Source organism: Trachurus trachurus (assembly GCF_905171665.1).
Source record: "Trachurus trachurus genome assembly, chromosome: 23".
NCBI lineage: Eukaryota > Metazoa > Chordata > Actinopteri > Carangiformes > Carangidae > Trachurus > Trachurus trachurus.
The window spans coordinates 13637284-13652998 of NC_139912.1; the positions used below are offsets into that span (position 1 = coordinate 13637284).

At 45.1% G+C, this 15715-nt stretch overlaps 1 protein-coding gene across 1 annotated transcript in view; it reads right to left on the reverse strand.

The window, feature by feature from the left end:
• grm8a (glutamate receptor, metabotropic 8a) overlaps nt 1–8856 on the reverse strand; it is a gene marked incomplete at both ends in the record, with an annotated part of 213133 nt that extends 204277 nt beyond the window's left edge. The window contains one exon of the mRNA XM_083999221.1: nt 8314–8856. Coding sequence (XP_083855347.1) covers nt 8314–8856 — 543 coding nt within the window. The remainder of the gene's footprint in view (nt 1–8313) is intronic.
• Nucleotides 8857–15715: the final 6859 nt, after the last annotated feature.

Here is a 15715-nt window from a genome sequence, read left to right on the forward strand (position 1 = left end):
TCAGTCTGGCACAACATGATGATTGTGTACCCATCGTTAGTGAAATAGGTATAGGCCTACAGAGTTCCTTTCACAGTGCCATCTATCATTGTCATCTCCCCAACACGTCACTTTTCTCCCACAAGCACTTTGGAGTCTGTGATACTGTAATCCTGGCCAGGTCCATGCCAAACACGCCTGACCCCATCTGTTTCAAACAAATTTCTTTTGGTTTCAACTAGGCAAAATATGTGCTGCCAGTATTTCCCGGGCCTCTTCACATGGTCTTTGGCAAGGTGTAATCTTTTGGTTTGGTGCCATTTTTAAAAGATTATCCCTGTGCCAAATGAGAGGCACTTTATCATGTGTGATAGTTCAATTTTGCAGGTTGTGCATGATGCCGCTCTTTGAGGACGGCCTCTACGGCTTCTGTTGTCAGATCTGTGCCTGCTAACCGCTACTGCAGGTACATTTTGGCTTACGTTCAGTTGCCTACTGATGCTCTTGTACGCTTTCCCATCTTCATGAAGTCTCACAATCTGGTTTGTTACTTGTGCACGTGAGATCTCACCATGTGGAGCCATGCTGCATTAGACAACAACCCAGGCCAAATATGAGGAAACTGTGTTTTTTATAACCTAATTCACTGCAGTTAGTGTTATTTGGAAAGTATGGTGTACTCTCCATTTGTTGCACTGGGACCATATTGAGGAACCAAAGTATAATGTGGCCATAGATTCAGTGGTACTGGGATACAATTTGTTTTGTTTTACATTTTGGAAACTGCTGAATTCACCATTAGCAATTAATGTTTGCTTTTGCCATTAGACGTACTCACATATATCAGTGAAGTATGTTTATATTAAAGAAAATTTGAATATTCTCAGACATGATTTTGGGTCTTTTTTTTTACTTATTTCTAAGCTAAGATCTGTTAATGCTTTATGAGGATTGGACATTGGCGCAATGATATCATCCTCTATAAATTAATAGAGTTCAGATTTGACTCGGATTTATTGACACACATTGTGGCAACTAGGCAGTAATGGGTGCTGGAGTCACTGCCACAGACTGTGCTGAAAACAGACAAAACTACAATAACTAACTTTCTGCTGTTTTGAGGAACACCTGCCTGCACCTGTCCCTTTGCACAGCAGCTTCGCTTTATGTTTCTCCCATTGCACCTCCACTTCAAGTCTATCTTTGAAACCCTGTTGAAAACAGCCCCAGTTTTTCAAACCTGGAAGACATCCTAATGGTATTAAAAAAAAGTAGCCCAAATTAGATGCAACCTGCCTAAATCAATTCTCTAATGCCCAGAAAAAAACAACCAGACCAAAAAGATGAAAGCTTTTTATTACAACTCAACCAACGAGAGAGGAAGAGCTGGCTTACCCCCATTACATAATCTATAGGCTAGTCAAATACAAGACAATAATATGGAATGGCTTTTACTACAATCATTGTTTAAGGCCAGGCATCAAGTTTACATTGTGGAGTAAGCCAATATCTCATTTTGGAATGAAACTCCTCACTCCTAGAAAACATTTCCACTGTGCGAGTCCTCCCCTCGATCTCATTTTCCCTCCTTGTCGAGTTCATTTATTTCAAATGAGAGAATCCATTACTGCAGCATCATTCCAATGCAGATCCACTGTCTTCCAGAGCAAGTGGTGAAATCATGCGTGCTGAAAACACTTCATCAGGGAGCCTAAGTTACAACTGAAATTCATGTTGGAATCGCAAGTTAAGTTTCACGCAAGCATTTGAACCTTGGGTATCCTTTCATAGAGCAAGGTGATTTAGCCTTTAATGGATGTGCAATTGTAGCATGAATAATACAACATATAGGCAAACACAGATGGCTGAAATTATGAACCAATATATTCCTTTCAAGTCAATAATTATGTACATGTTTTATCGTGCTTCTGCTGCAGTCAATACCTCGTTTTCACAGTCTTCTCAAACAGGGGTGTGACTAATACTGCTAATAATGAGTGAGCTCCACGAGTGTGCCAGGGTCCTGGTATTGTGCATGCTGACTCACTGGCATTGCTTCCTGGCAACACCACGCCTGTCATGAATGTTGGCTCAATAGTCAGCATTGGCAACTCACATAAAACCCCAAATCCCCTCCAGTGCAAGTCCTATCACCCCCCCCAAAACCATGCATGTTGAGTATGGAGGGAATATTTCCACCTCCTCAAGATGCAAAATAAGAAACGGAGCTGATCCCCAGGTGCTGTGCAGGAGCTGAAAACTGCTCCTTAAGAGTCAGGGTGGATCAAAGCAGAGGGAATATTACCAGAGAGGGGAGAGCAGGCCTTTCTCACAACAGCAGCAGCATAACAGTGGGAGCTCAGGTGTAACTAACAACATTAACATTGGCTACATTTCACTGTAATATTATTAGTTACACCTGTGTGCCACATGCCTCTACAGCCACTGTAAGAAAGCTCTGTAAAGTATAACATAACATAAATGTGACATTAATGTCATGACAAGTTAAAATGGCCTTTTTTCCCCCTCCCTTTCTCTCGTCCAGCTGTGATGTGTGAAACCTCTGCCCGAGCGTAATGGCTTCACTTGTCTCTTATCTGAGCTTCTATTCAGTCACAACCCTGATGAAAGGCAGAGGAGAGATACAATCTCATTCCACTTTAATGCACTCTATACACTGGACCCCTCCAAACACACACACACACACGTAGATAATACTCACAGACAGTCTCTCGTTTACTCTTCTATCTATTTCTCTCTGTCACACACACACACACACACACACACACACACACACACAATTCGATTAATCCCTTTAAGAAAACCCCCTCCACCAGTCGCACACACATTCATGGTCAAGTGGACACAAATAAATCCACACATTAACACAGTCAGCAGTTTCATTAAACGTGCTTCTAATGATTTCTTGTTTCTCAGCAAAGATCTTGATTAAACTTTAAATTACCTTTGTTTCCCATCAGCCACTAGGTGTATGTACATATGTTCTCATGTTTCTGCTGCTGTCTGTGTGAATTCAAGCAAGGCTGGTAAATTATATGAAATTTTGCCACTTAATAATAGAAGAAAAATGTCATTATGTTCCTGTATAATGTCATGTTGCAGTTATTATGGCTCCCATCTCCGAATATAGTCCAAGTTCAATCAGTTTCAAAGCCAGGTCAAAGGACTCGCTCTATTCTTGCACTAACAAATCCAATTTAGTCCCACACATTACATATGATTACAAGTGAATCATCTCCAGGCAACGCTTAACAAATGAAAGCAATAAATTATTTCAGAAGGACAATTAAGTCTCCCTCCATTAACCATTTGCTCATTAAGCCTGCCTTCGTTAGTAGAGGTTGGATGATCGTGTCCTGCTCGTCTGTAGGACCGTGATGTTTCCACTCTTTGCAGATGATTCGAAGCGAGCGCGACGTGCGCGCCGAAGACACAGAGACAGGCCGAGTGGCGTTCACGCGCACCAGTTGACGCAAGACGAAGACCCACTCATGGCCTAATGAGTTTTCTTGCTTGCTGTTCAGTGTGCTCTCTGGCTTCATTATCATCACCCTCTTAATGCGTAATGCCTCCATGAAGGAAATCAACACCACATCATTACACTCTAGAGGATGCCATAGTCTCTCTTGCTTGCTTTTTTTTTATCGTTTTATCTCCCTCTTGTGTCTTTCTTTTTCCCGTCCTTGTCCTCTTTTCGTCTTCATTCCTCCCTGTCTCTCATTAAACCCTCTCTCTCTCTCTCTCTCTCTGTCTTCATTACCTCGTTCTTTCCCGCCTCGCCCTCTTACTTGTAAAGTCTCCTTCACACTCTTCCCTGTCACAGTTTCATCCAACAGTCTGCAGGATTAGGACGAGATCAGAGGCCAAACTTCTGCCTGACCTTGAGAATAATAGCAAACCCGTCGAGGAGGGAACTGCGTCTGAATCGGCATCTGAATGAAATTACCTCGTCTGCCGTTAATTACATTTTAATGCAGCTGTTGTCATCCTCGTGAAGCTGAACGCCAAATTGATTTGTAATTCAGAGGGTGTAGCAGTGCCTGAAAAGGAGATTGTTTTTGTATGGCTTTTAAGTGCACAAAAGCCCGAGCCTGCTGCTGTGCATTCACAAGGGTTTGAGCAAACATTTGCTCTTGTTGATTTGCTTAACATAGGAAAGTATTTGAATTTATGTGCACGTGCATGTGTGGAGGCACGGGGTGCACATGGAAACAGATTTTTCATACATGCACATCCTGCAGATTCATTCCCTGATCCTCCTGTGAGTCGGCGTGTGTGTATGTGTGTTACCTCAAACAACGACGGCAGTACTCAGGAAAGCAATCATGGCTGTGGTAATACACAAGCAGATGAATATATCAGCGATATCACACGGTGCAGCAGTTAATTCCCCAGACAGAGCAGAGAGAGAGGACAGGACGCTGCGGCTGAATTATGGAAGCAATTGGAGGGCTCGTCTGCCGCTTGTCTTCCTAATACATACATGCACATATGGATGTGCACATGTCCATATGTAAAACATTCTTTACTGAGATGCAAAGGCTTCCATAGCAGCAGCACACACATACACACACACACACACACACACACTCACTCACTCACATTTCTCATGCACAGCTGGATGCATTTGAGGGAGCGTGGGAAAGCCTTCTATTTCTGACCTTGGCCTCGAAACATACAACTTCATTAAAAAAAAAAAAACATGCCTGCATACACACACAGATAATAATAAATTGTCTCCTCAAAGGAAACAGAGGAGCATGTGTGTGTGAGTACATGTGTGTTTGTTTGTGTGTGCATGTTGGTGTGTTTGAAAGCCTCAAGCGGAATCAAGTGGAACTGGCGCTGATTGAATGAAGGGCAGAGACTTCAGTGTGTGTGTGTGTGTGTGTGTGTGTGTGTGTGTGTGTGTGTGTGTGTGTGTGTGTGTGTGTGTGTGTGTGTGTGTGTGTGTGTGTGTGTGTGTATAATAGCAGTGTTTCCTAAATTCCCTGAGGCAGAGACGTTCCATTTGCACTCACCAGGGGACAGCCACCACTTATCAATTTATGAATTGCATTTCATTTTCGGCTTCGGTCACGCAGTGTGTGAGTGTCACTGAGTGAAAGGCGCCTTTCACTTCATTGTAAGATAGTGAGGACTTCCTGGTAACGGATCAGACAAAGCTTCCCACACACACACACCCACCCACATTCAGAGGATCTATTAGTACTAGTACTGATGTGAAGGCAGCCATCACCTCCTCAATAACTGATAGCTGTATTTTTTAGCATTCATATGTGTTATTGGGTGTTTCCAGTGCAAATATTTGGGGATACTCCATCAGCTTTAGCTAAGCTTTGGCTCAAAGTGGTTTTAGACGTGACCAAAATTCTCATGGGATCACAGATCCATAGTGCTGCTGTAATTACCAACAATGCACAAACACAATCAATATGAAAAGGATGAGGCAGTAAGTTTCTGAGGCAGAGTTGTTACTGAGAAAATAAAGACAAAATATGGGGAAAAGACAAAAAAAAAAAAAACAAGTGCAAGTAAGTGATGGATAAGATGTTTCAGGCTTTCAATTTGTGGAACCCCTGAGCAACAGCTGTCTTGTCTTCATCATACAAATCAATAGGATACTCATTAATTCAATTCCTCACAGATCCAAAGAACAATGCAGACTGAAAACAAAACAGAGCCGAGTGAATGAGCTCGACTAAGAACTCATTACACTATTTAAAGAGGAACTTCAGCTTTATTGTTGTAGTTTTCACCATCATCTCTACCAGAATCAGGTTTATTGCTGAGATCTGAGAAGGCAAGATTCATCACAGATCACAGTCTTGGTTAGATTCTAAACTGCACCGCTCTTTTCCTGTGCCGTGAGGGACTATTACCGACATTTTGGGAGTTCTCTCATTTGATTTTTTATCACTGGATGAAGTAGTTTTTATTAAAGGATCAGTCGTTTCAGAGTGTGATCCCTTGAAACCCCCTCATCACCACTTGACTGAATCTTTTTTACTTGTGTATTTGAATCTTTTTTAAAGGCCTGTTAATCATCTCTCACCCTCTCAGATTTACACTGTGACCCCCTTTTGGGGATCCTGACTCTAGGGTTGGCTTTTGGTTTAGATAATCTGCTTTAACTGTATGACTCCTCATTTTTTGCCCTGTAGCTCCCAGATCTCAGCAATTACTTTAGTGATTTCAATGTTATCATTACTGATGGTAACAGTGGTCAGAACTAAGAAATGAAGACGTGCAGTGTTCAGATTGTCAGATTAGTGTGTTTAAATGACCTCCCATTTGCTCTGCTCCTTTTATGCCTGTGTTAAATTCCTATGGGACTTGCCTGGTTCCCCCACGAGGATTAACAAAGTTACATCTCTATTATATCTCATGTCATCCCCCGCTCTCTCTCTGCACTGTATCATCCTAGTATAGAAGCAGTTTGGAGATAATCTTCAAAAGGGGAGCCAAACAAAGAGAAACACCAACAACTTTTTGTTGGACGTGATGTCTCTCAGCTGTGATTGTCGGCACACAGCTCCTTCTTTGGAGGGGGGGTTGTTTTCTTGAGGATTTGGATGTGGATTTTTTCGCACAATCTGTTGTTTGAATCTCTTTTGTCTGCTGCGAGATTAAAAGACACACGTTCTATCTCCCTTTCTTTCTTATTCTCTCTCTCTCTGCTGTATTTGCTTTCTGAGCCCCTTGTGTTGAGTGGGCGGCTGGCTGTGACTGGCACTGTCAGATTAGCCCATTTAAAAAAAGACATATGTTTATTGCAGCATGCGAATGTATGTATGTGTATGTGTATATGTGTATGTGTATGTGTACGTGTATGTGTGTGTGTGTCCTCTATGCTATTTTCAGACAGTGACGCATGCTGCATTATTCATGTTTAACCATACAGAGAAAGATACAGTCCCATGTCATATAACACCACCGCCACAGGCCTATGGTTGATATCATCACACACACACACACACACACACACACACACACACAGAATACGGTCACTAAATACTTAAGAATCCCAACACACACACACACACACATGGACAATTCCTGGCACACTTAACCAAACAGACTGTTATATATCGCCGGACACACAGAGGATTCACTCCCTCAGTGACATACAACACAACACACGTGTACACAGACACACACACAATGCTCTAAATCGTATTAGGCAAATGAGAGCGAGGCAGCGCGGAGCCAGAGAAGCACTGTGTTCAAGGGCTGTTGATGTGACAGATCCTGGCATAAATCATGTTTAGTTGTTGTTGTTGTTGTTGTTGTTTAAATATGCAAATCTTCCATTCAAAGCACGAGCCGGTTGTTAACAAGTGGGCTAAAACACACGCACACACACGCCCACAATCCAGAATGCTCACACTCGCACGTGCTGTATGGATTTTTCCAAAAGAAGAAAAACACAAAAAAGTGTGGAAAAAGCGTGGGATAGATGTGGATATGAAATGTCATGGGCGTCACCACTGGACTCATATTTCATAATCATCCTGCAATCCATCAGTTCTGGTCAGCTAATGATGACAACACCAACACACACACACACACATGCAGAGAAAAGTTCTCCATCACAGACACAAAAGCTTCTGCAAGGACGTAAACATTAAACACAGTGATGGGTTGCAAACACACGTGCACTCATAAGGATGCTCAATTAGGCCCACACACGTACTAGAAAACACACAAACACAAAGAGATGCTCTTTTAGGCAACACAAACAACCCACACTCACACAACACACACACACACACACAAACGTATGCTGCAGTGAATGAAGTGGCCGTTGACAGATTTCAGCAGTAATTGATACCCGTGTTTGGCAGCCATTTTTATTTGGCTCGACCACAAGCCAGGAAGGATCTAAGCTGTTCAGCACACACACACACACACACACACACACACACACACATATAAAGACACACACAAAGCCCCTCCTTACAAGCCTCTCTTGACACATCTTGACACATCTCTTCTCACATGCACACACACACACACACACACAGTGAACACAGGAGATGTAATCACACTTTAGGCTTCTAAATGTTCAGGCTGCAGGAAAAAAATCACTCTTTCTCTCACGATTGGTGAAAAGGAAGAGGTGACGCTGCTGCTCCAGGAAGGCTGACGACATTTTAATTGGTTGTCATCACTGAACTTTATCTCGCCAGTGATGATGAGTGAGGGGAGGGATGTGAAAGTGGCTGCCGTGGCCATCACTCAGAAAGATATGTTGCTGTGAGGCGAGGAGAGGAGAGGAGAGGAGAGGAGAGGAGAGGAGAGGAATCTTACCTTAAACAGGCGCAGGATGTTGGCCACCATGATGGACACTGAGCTGGCTGCAGCTCCGATCACGCCTACGATTTTATCCGGCTTGGTGAAGATGGGAGGGTCTCCGTTAGCACAGCGGACGTCGGAGCCGTCCCTCTCGATCAAGGCCTGCACAAAAGTCAGGGACTGCTCCAGAGCGTACGTGTCCCTGGAGCAGGTATCCAAGATCCGGGCCCCCAGCGTGATGTTGGGCAGCAGCTCCGGATCCTTGTTGATCAGGTCGATGGCGAACATCATGGCCTCCAAGCGATGGATGCCCTTCTCCTTTTTCAGCTCCCCGCAGGGCGTGCCGCGGTCTCCCCGGGAGTGGACGGGAAATAATCCTCCCAGGATGATGTCCCCGTCCAGTCGGATGGAGTGGGCGTACTCTGGTGCCAGCTGCGGGTCTGTGGGGATCCGCTGAGGGGTGGCGACGGGAAGGAGCCAAGTGTAGGAAGTAGCCACCAGCAGGAAAACGACAGAGGGGGACTGTGGGTAGGAAGTCGGGTTCCACTGCGCTTCCATGATCAGGAGATAGGACGGGATTCGAGCTAAGGTGATCTCAGAGGAGGCTTCCAGGTAGGTATTCCAAGATGGGGGGGGGGGATCTGATTTCAGGAATATTAAAGAGTATAGGCCTTCCTACTGGTCAGAAAGGGAGGGGGAATGGACCCCGGGCGTGGAGCTAGCCGAGCCCCATGGGTGAATCATATTCCAGAAGAGACAGAAAGTGAAAGACAAAGAGCGTTGGAGCTGAAACGTGGCACCGGCGCTGGATGAATCTAGTCGAGGTGAAGAGCTCCTAATCCACAAGTCACATCTTCAGCAGAGCCTGTTGAAGAGAGACGGAGAGGATGTCTGAGTAACCAGTGTGATGTGAACATTAAGCTGCTGCAGGGATGCACAGTCCACCTGACAAACTTGTGTAAACCCCCCTGGGCAGGGGGAGAAGGAAAAAAAAAAAAAAAAAACGCAGTCAAGCATAGCAAAATAACAAGTCACAAAAAATACACACATGCTCATTCGCCTGCACACACATGGGCTCAGCCTCTCACTGGAGAGCTGTCAAAATTTGCTCTGCCTTTTCATAATTGAAGACCCCAAAGTCTGTCAATTTGTAAGCACCTCTACACACACACGCAGACACACAAACGGACGCACTCTCGTCTCTTGGCCTATCGATGAGTGGAACAGCTGTTAAAATGACAGCAGAGAACCTTGGCGAGGTCCTCGGGCGATTCGCACAAAAGGTGCAGACTGGCTGCTGCAGCGGAGATGAGGGAGATGGAGGGAGGGAGGGAGAGAGAGAGAGAGAGAGAGAGAAAGAGAGAGAGGGAGGGAGGGAGAGAGTCGGGTGAAGGGGAAGTTGAGACAGAAAAGAGAAGCCAAGAGAGACAGAGTGAGAGAAACAGAGACAGCGGCGAAAAGACAGAGAGAGCGCTGCCTTGGAGCAAGTGTGTTGCATCATTCAAACACCTGCTGCTCCTGCTGCAGCTAAATGAACACATTACATCCAACACACACACACACACATTCACACACAGCTTGAAATCACAACAGGTATATTTCATGTTGAATGGTGATTCCTTAGCATTTACAGTAATTATACTGTTGATGAGTCATTTCTGCAGGGAGGGGGGGGGGGCTCCATGCTCCCCCCACTGAGCAGTCACATCCCAGAGAAGTGATATCAGTTGGTTTGGACCTGATCTGAAAAATTGGTTGTGACAAACCGGTCCGTTCCTACATGATACGAGTGCTAATGTGCTTTCATTAGCTGACGCCCCGGGGATTTTATTTCCTCATTTGCCTCCCGTGATCCAAAAAATCACAGTTTTTATTTCTCCTGCATGGAGAGAGGGAGCAATCCGTTCAATTCTTGATCCCCAGATACATATTTAAAGGTGGGTTAACTTCTTTTTTTTACCTTGTCCCTGATATCTGTAGTTACACAACATTCATTATGGTGCCGGCAAGGGATATCTAACTCCCGGCCCTCAGTAAAGATGTAAAGGCTCATAGAAATTACATTTGAATGGAGGATTACACAAGATATCACATTAAATTCAGCGCCATTCAGTGCAGTTCAAGGCTGTTTGGCTGACATTCATTTCATTACACTGTCCTATTAGAATTATTATCATTAAAGGTATCCTGCTTACCTCAATAGACATGAGCTCCACTACTCAGATGGCCTATTTCATGCAGTTTAGCCTATTAATTAGCCTTGTATCTCATTTAATTGCTCATGTTCCCTCGGAGAATCATTTGCGAGCTCAAATCGACCACTCTCAATATCCCATCATGCCTTTCCTTTATAAAAACAACCTGCTCATGAGAAAATGTCCACGAATCAACCCCGCAGATCTACTAACATTCAGATTCTACATTAATCTATGTAATGTATGATGAACAAAGGCTATATTCAAGGCAGCCTTGGACCCTCAGGGGCCTACTAAAACTCCAAGTTCATCCTGTAACAATTAGTTTGTGGTAATATGAGTCGTTAAAATGTGATTTCAATACTGCATGCATCACTAAAACACATTAGAAACTTAAATGATAAAGGCCTGAAGGCGGCACCTGCATCATCTCATCTCATCTCATCATCTTGATCTCACAGGATGTCACCAGAGGCCCCCATCCCTGCTTGTTGCTCCCCGAGGCCCCCCCACCCCATACCCCTCCGTCTCAGCAGAGGTTACATGAGATCCTATTCATAATTTGCCACTGCACACTGAAAGCAAAGCATGAATCACCAAACTTAAACCTCCCAAATCTTCACCCTGCACGACGTGGGGGTCTCGAACAGGTTTGGAGGCACAGCGTGAGACTCGATGAATCCATTTCTAATTCGATTCCGTCCCAATTAATTCATCAGTCTCTCTCCACTCTAAATGGATTTAGGTCAAAGCCACTCATACACAGCCAAGCCCCCGCTATGATTAAACCCCCCTTGCTTTATATAGGTTAGCCAGCTCTGATTCAGCTGCTAACACCATATATTCTTCTGGGCCACGATACTGTTTATTCAACACTTTTCGCCTTGGCTCAGACACAGGAGGGGGTTCAACAGAAGGGCCGGAGCTCCCTGTTATTAAGCCATACTACACGCAATTATTCAACTGCAATCGGGTTAGGGTTAACCCCTGACGACAGACTAATAGGGTCCAATACAGCTCTCAGACTCAGCCTCTGTTGATCATTTCCACCCTGATCTTCCTCTTCTGCTCATCTCGTCCTTTTCAGCTGGAATTTTCCTACAGGACAAACTGAGCTAATGGACATCTTTAATCTCAGGGGGTGCACAATCATTCTCTCACGACGCAGCTACATGAGTGTCTCCAGGAAAGAGAAAGAGAGTGAGAGTGAGAGGAGAGGGGAGGGGGGCAAAAGATCAGATGTGGGCAATGTGTGAACGCCTGTGACTGAACTGAGGCCCTGAGGTTATTAGAAGTTTCATGTCTCATTTACGCTCATGCTCATTGAGAATGATCACATTTCCAAAGAGGTGGAAACCAGTGACACCCCTCGTCTGTGTTCATTCATCAGTCACATCTGATCTTATCCTACTCCTCCTCTTAATAACTTAATAGCTATTTATCTTCCAACCTTAACTGAAGCCCCCACGCTCCCCGGAGAGCCCTTGTGCTTCACGACGCTTTGCAAAAAGGCTCAGAAACTAGATTTGTGCTCCCGTGTGGCCGACTGAGAGAAGACAGCAAGACGTCCCCAGGAAGGAGGTTTCCTCTGCTGTGATGGTGAGTGGCTTAGAGATGAAGAGGGTTAAGCCCCCGGAGGCTGCGGCGAGCTCATCACTCTCTTTAATTTACACCCACGGTTTCCTTCCTGTGTCAGAGTTGCCCCCTCCTTGTTCGACACTTGCTTTTACCCCGTCTCCTCTCCTTTGTTCCTTCCCTGCTGCTTCCGCTTTTCCTCTCCTCACCTGGCCTAGTCCTATCCCCCTCACCTCCTCCTCCTTTCTCTCTCTCTTCCTTCCTTACTTCCCCTCTTCCTCTCTTCCTCCACCATCCTCTGGCTCCTCTGCTGCCATCATCCTCTGTCACATCACCTTCTGCAGGCCTCCTCAGACCTCTGGGGAGAGTGCTGCTCTTTTCAGAAAGTGATAGCTTTTCTGCTGCCCTGTCTCCCCCTCCACCCCCCATCCCCTCCGATCCTTCCCTCCTCATTCCCTCCCTCCCTCTAAGTAGGTGTTTCTCTGAGGCTCTCGCATAGCAATTGTGGTCGCTCTCTCTCTGCCACCTCTCTGCCTCTCTACCCCCTCCTTTGCTCCCATCTCCACCATCTGTCATATGTTCCAGCAGCATTTTTTTTTTCCCAAAGATTTTACAAGATCATGGTCCAAAGACGCACTCAAATGGTGATCTTCCCTCAATGCACCCTCATTTTTTTCCCACTCACAATTCATTCGCTGTCTTTTTGGGATATACCCACACTCCTCTGCCAACATATTAGACGCCATCTACAACTGAAAAAACCTCTGATTGCTCCCGCCTTATGGATAAATGCGTAAAAAAAATCTGCAGCATGCATTGCTAAGAGACAGAGCTCACTTTTAAAATACATGCCAGTGATGTGATTAAGTCATGTGTCTGGAGATAAAAACCGCAGCCCACAGGTTCAGAAATAAGACTATGTGAGATCAAAGTCTCAGGGTGTATGCTCATTATGCAGCCCTATAGGCTTCTCTCTGGAAGGCAGTGGTGGTATCCTGATTGCACCCTAATTAGAGACAGTGCCATCCTCAGTAACAGCAGAGAAGCACCAGCACCAATGATAATCTGTGGGGAGAGCAAATTATGAAGCCTGTTTTCTCCTGTCTCCTTGTTTTTTTGTTTTTGCTTGTTTGTTTAATGCTCTAACCTGCCATGCTGAGCTGGTTCCATGCGCTCACCTACCTTATCCTGCAGAACATCCTGACAGAAAAAAAAAATTAGGAATAAAAATCAATAAAATCCCACAATAAAGAGGCAGCGAAACAAACTGAGACAATAAAATAAGAGAGAAAGCTCAGAATCCACCAGTACAGAGGAATGCGAGAGGGAAAACAACAGTGCAACAGCATTCAGAGGAGGAAAAAATGGGAAATGATCAGAGCCTATATGAGATACCTCAGAAAATCTAATTCATCCGACAGCGTAGACCTATGTGTGTGAGAGAGGGTGAGGAGCTCCGTCTCCAGCCTCCTCCGGCGGACTCCTCGGGGTCCCTGTTCGCCTCAAGCAACTTCCTTGCGGAGCTCAGCAGTTTTTTCCTCCCCTTCACACCACCACCAAATACCCCCCCTCAAAAATAACACCAGTCCTCCTGGAGTGGTGAGATGTTTGTTTGTTTTTTCTCCCCACAACAGCAAAAAAATATATATGGTGAAATAAATTAGACAATCCGCAAGCAGGAGAGAGATGGTGAAGAAGAAGAAGAAGAGGAAGAGGAGGAAAAAAACAAGAGATGTGGTGAAAAGTGCTCCGTCGTGATTTCAGTGGTGGAAAGGCAACATTTTTGTTTAAGGAGACAATAGAGGGATGCTGCGTGGAATGAAGTGGATGCCCAAGAATGAGTCTCCGGTAAAGAGAGGGAGAGAGAGAGCGAGAGAGAGAGAGAGAGAGAGAGAGAGAGAGAGAGAGAGCAGAGGAATCCATCACACCGGGGCTCTGTCAGTCATGATCAATAATGTTGGTATAACCCACCTGATTGGTTTTATCCATACTCCTCTGTCTAAGCTTCCCGCAGCACTTTACGTGTTGAAATAGTAAAAAAAGAAAGAAAACAAACCAACAGCAGTGCCACGTAGAAGAAAGAAAGAAAAGAAGTCCTCGTGCCGCCGCCGCTCCACCACAGTAAACGGTCGCGCGCCCTCCTCTCCGGCTCCTCGCGCGGCTGTCGGTGCTGAAAGGGACAGCGCGCGACTCCGCAGCCAACTGAGGCACACAGCAAACCACCACCACCCCCCTCCTCCTCCTCTTTCTCTCCCTCCACCTGAAACATATGTATCACAGACATGCGCTTCCTCCCGCCCTCACCAAATCACCGTCTAATTGCGCCACTGTCGTCCGCCACTGTCCACCCATTCAATCAAGTTTATTACCAATCAATCGGATCGATAGTTTTCCACAATGGAGGGGCTTTGGTTATTTGAACACATTAATAAGTCATCAAAATATGCTCACACAGGCGATGCGCCATAGCTACTCTTTAATTGCCCTAACTTCAATCCATTTTTACTGCCCCCCCTTGTAAAAACCAAAGCGCCGTGGCATATTTTTTTTTCTTTTGGGTGCGAGTGGAATTAAATAAATGAAGCGCATCCCATCTGCTGTGTAATAACAATTTGATAAGCTATGTGGAGTGAGAAACCAGGCAATCGAAACGGGCCCGGGTGTTCTCCTCCTATGTGACAATGTGGAAGAATGTGCGCAACACTTCGCCGCTGCGACGAGCTGAGGAGGGCGGGAAGGACGCGGTGCAATGGCGCTACCTGGTGGTAGACGGGATGTAACTGCAGCAGAAAATTGGGGATAGTTGTAACCTGGGTCAGTTTCAAATCCCCCCTATATCAGGAAGTTCAGAATTACATGATGCCCTCTATACTTGGTCTTAGTTTAGTCCTTATTCCACATGTTGAACGTTTGATTTTACAAGGAAAAAACAATTTTGAAGTGAGAAACTTTAAAAACATTTAATTTATTAGTTTGGGATTAAGGGATAGTTCACCCAAAATTCAAATTTCACTCATTATCTACTCACCCTCATGTCGACTAAGGGCTGGGAGAAGTTTCAGAGTCCTCCATGCCTTCTCTGAGTTACAGGGGGGCTCGGTGCAGCACTGCATGTCCATATGACGGTTGCGAATGGGCCTCACTTTTCTTCGTCCAAAAAGACACACCAAAAAACATCCAAATACCTCCATAGTGCTCATCTGTAATGTCCCTCTTGTATTGAAGCCCCAACATGAGAAATTGTTCCGAAAAAAATTAAATAAGTCTATATTTAAAGCAGAAGTAAGTGATCCGGTCGTTTTGGCTAATGCTGCGTTCCAGGCAGGCTTTTGAAACCGTAAATTACAGCTTCAAGTCACGACTTACGACTTTGTAACATTCCAGTCAACCCACTCGTGTTTTTCCGAACTGGGCTGCCTTGAACGCACCATAACGTCCTATCAGCCGACGGAGTTAGCAGCCCCCGCCCTCGTCATGGATCTATTGGTCCTCGTCCCTACGTCACCACATTCAGGCGCATCCCTTGGCTGCACACACAGCCCTTCATGCCGTTCTCTCTCCTCATTGGATAAAACTTGTAGGATACGAGACACTGGGAGCTTCCGCTACAAACAAGCTTAAAACCTATACTTATTTAATTTTTTTCG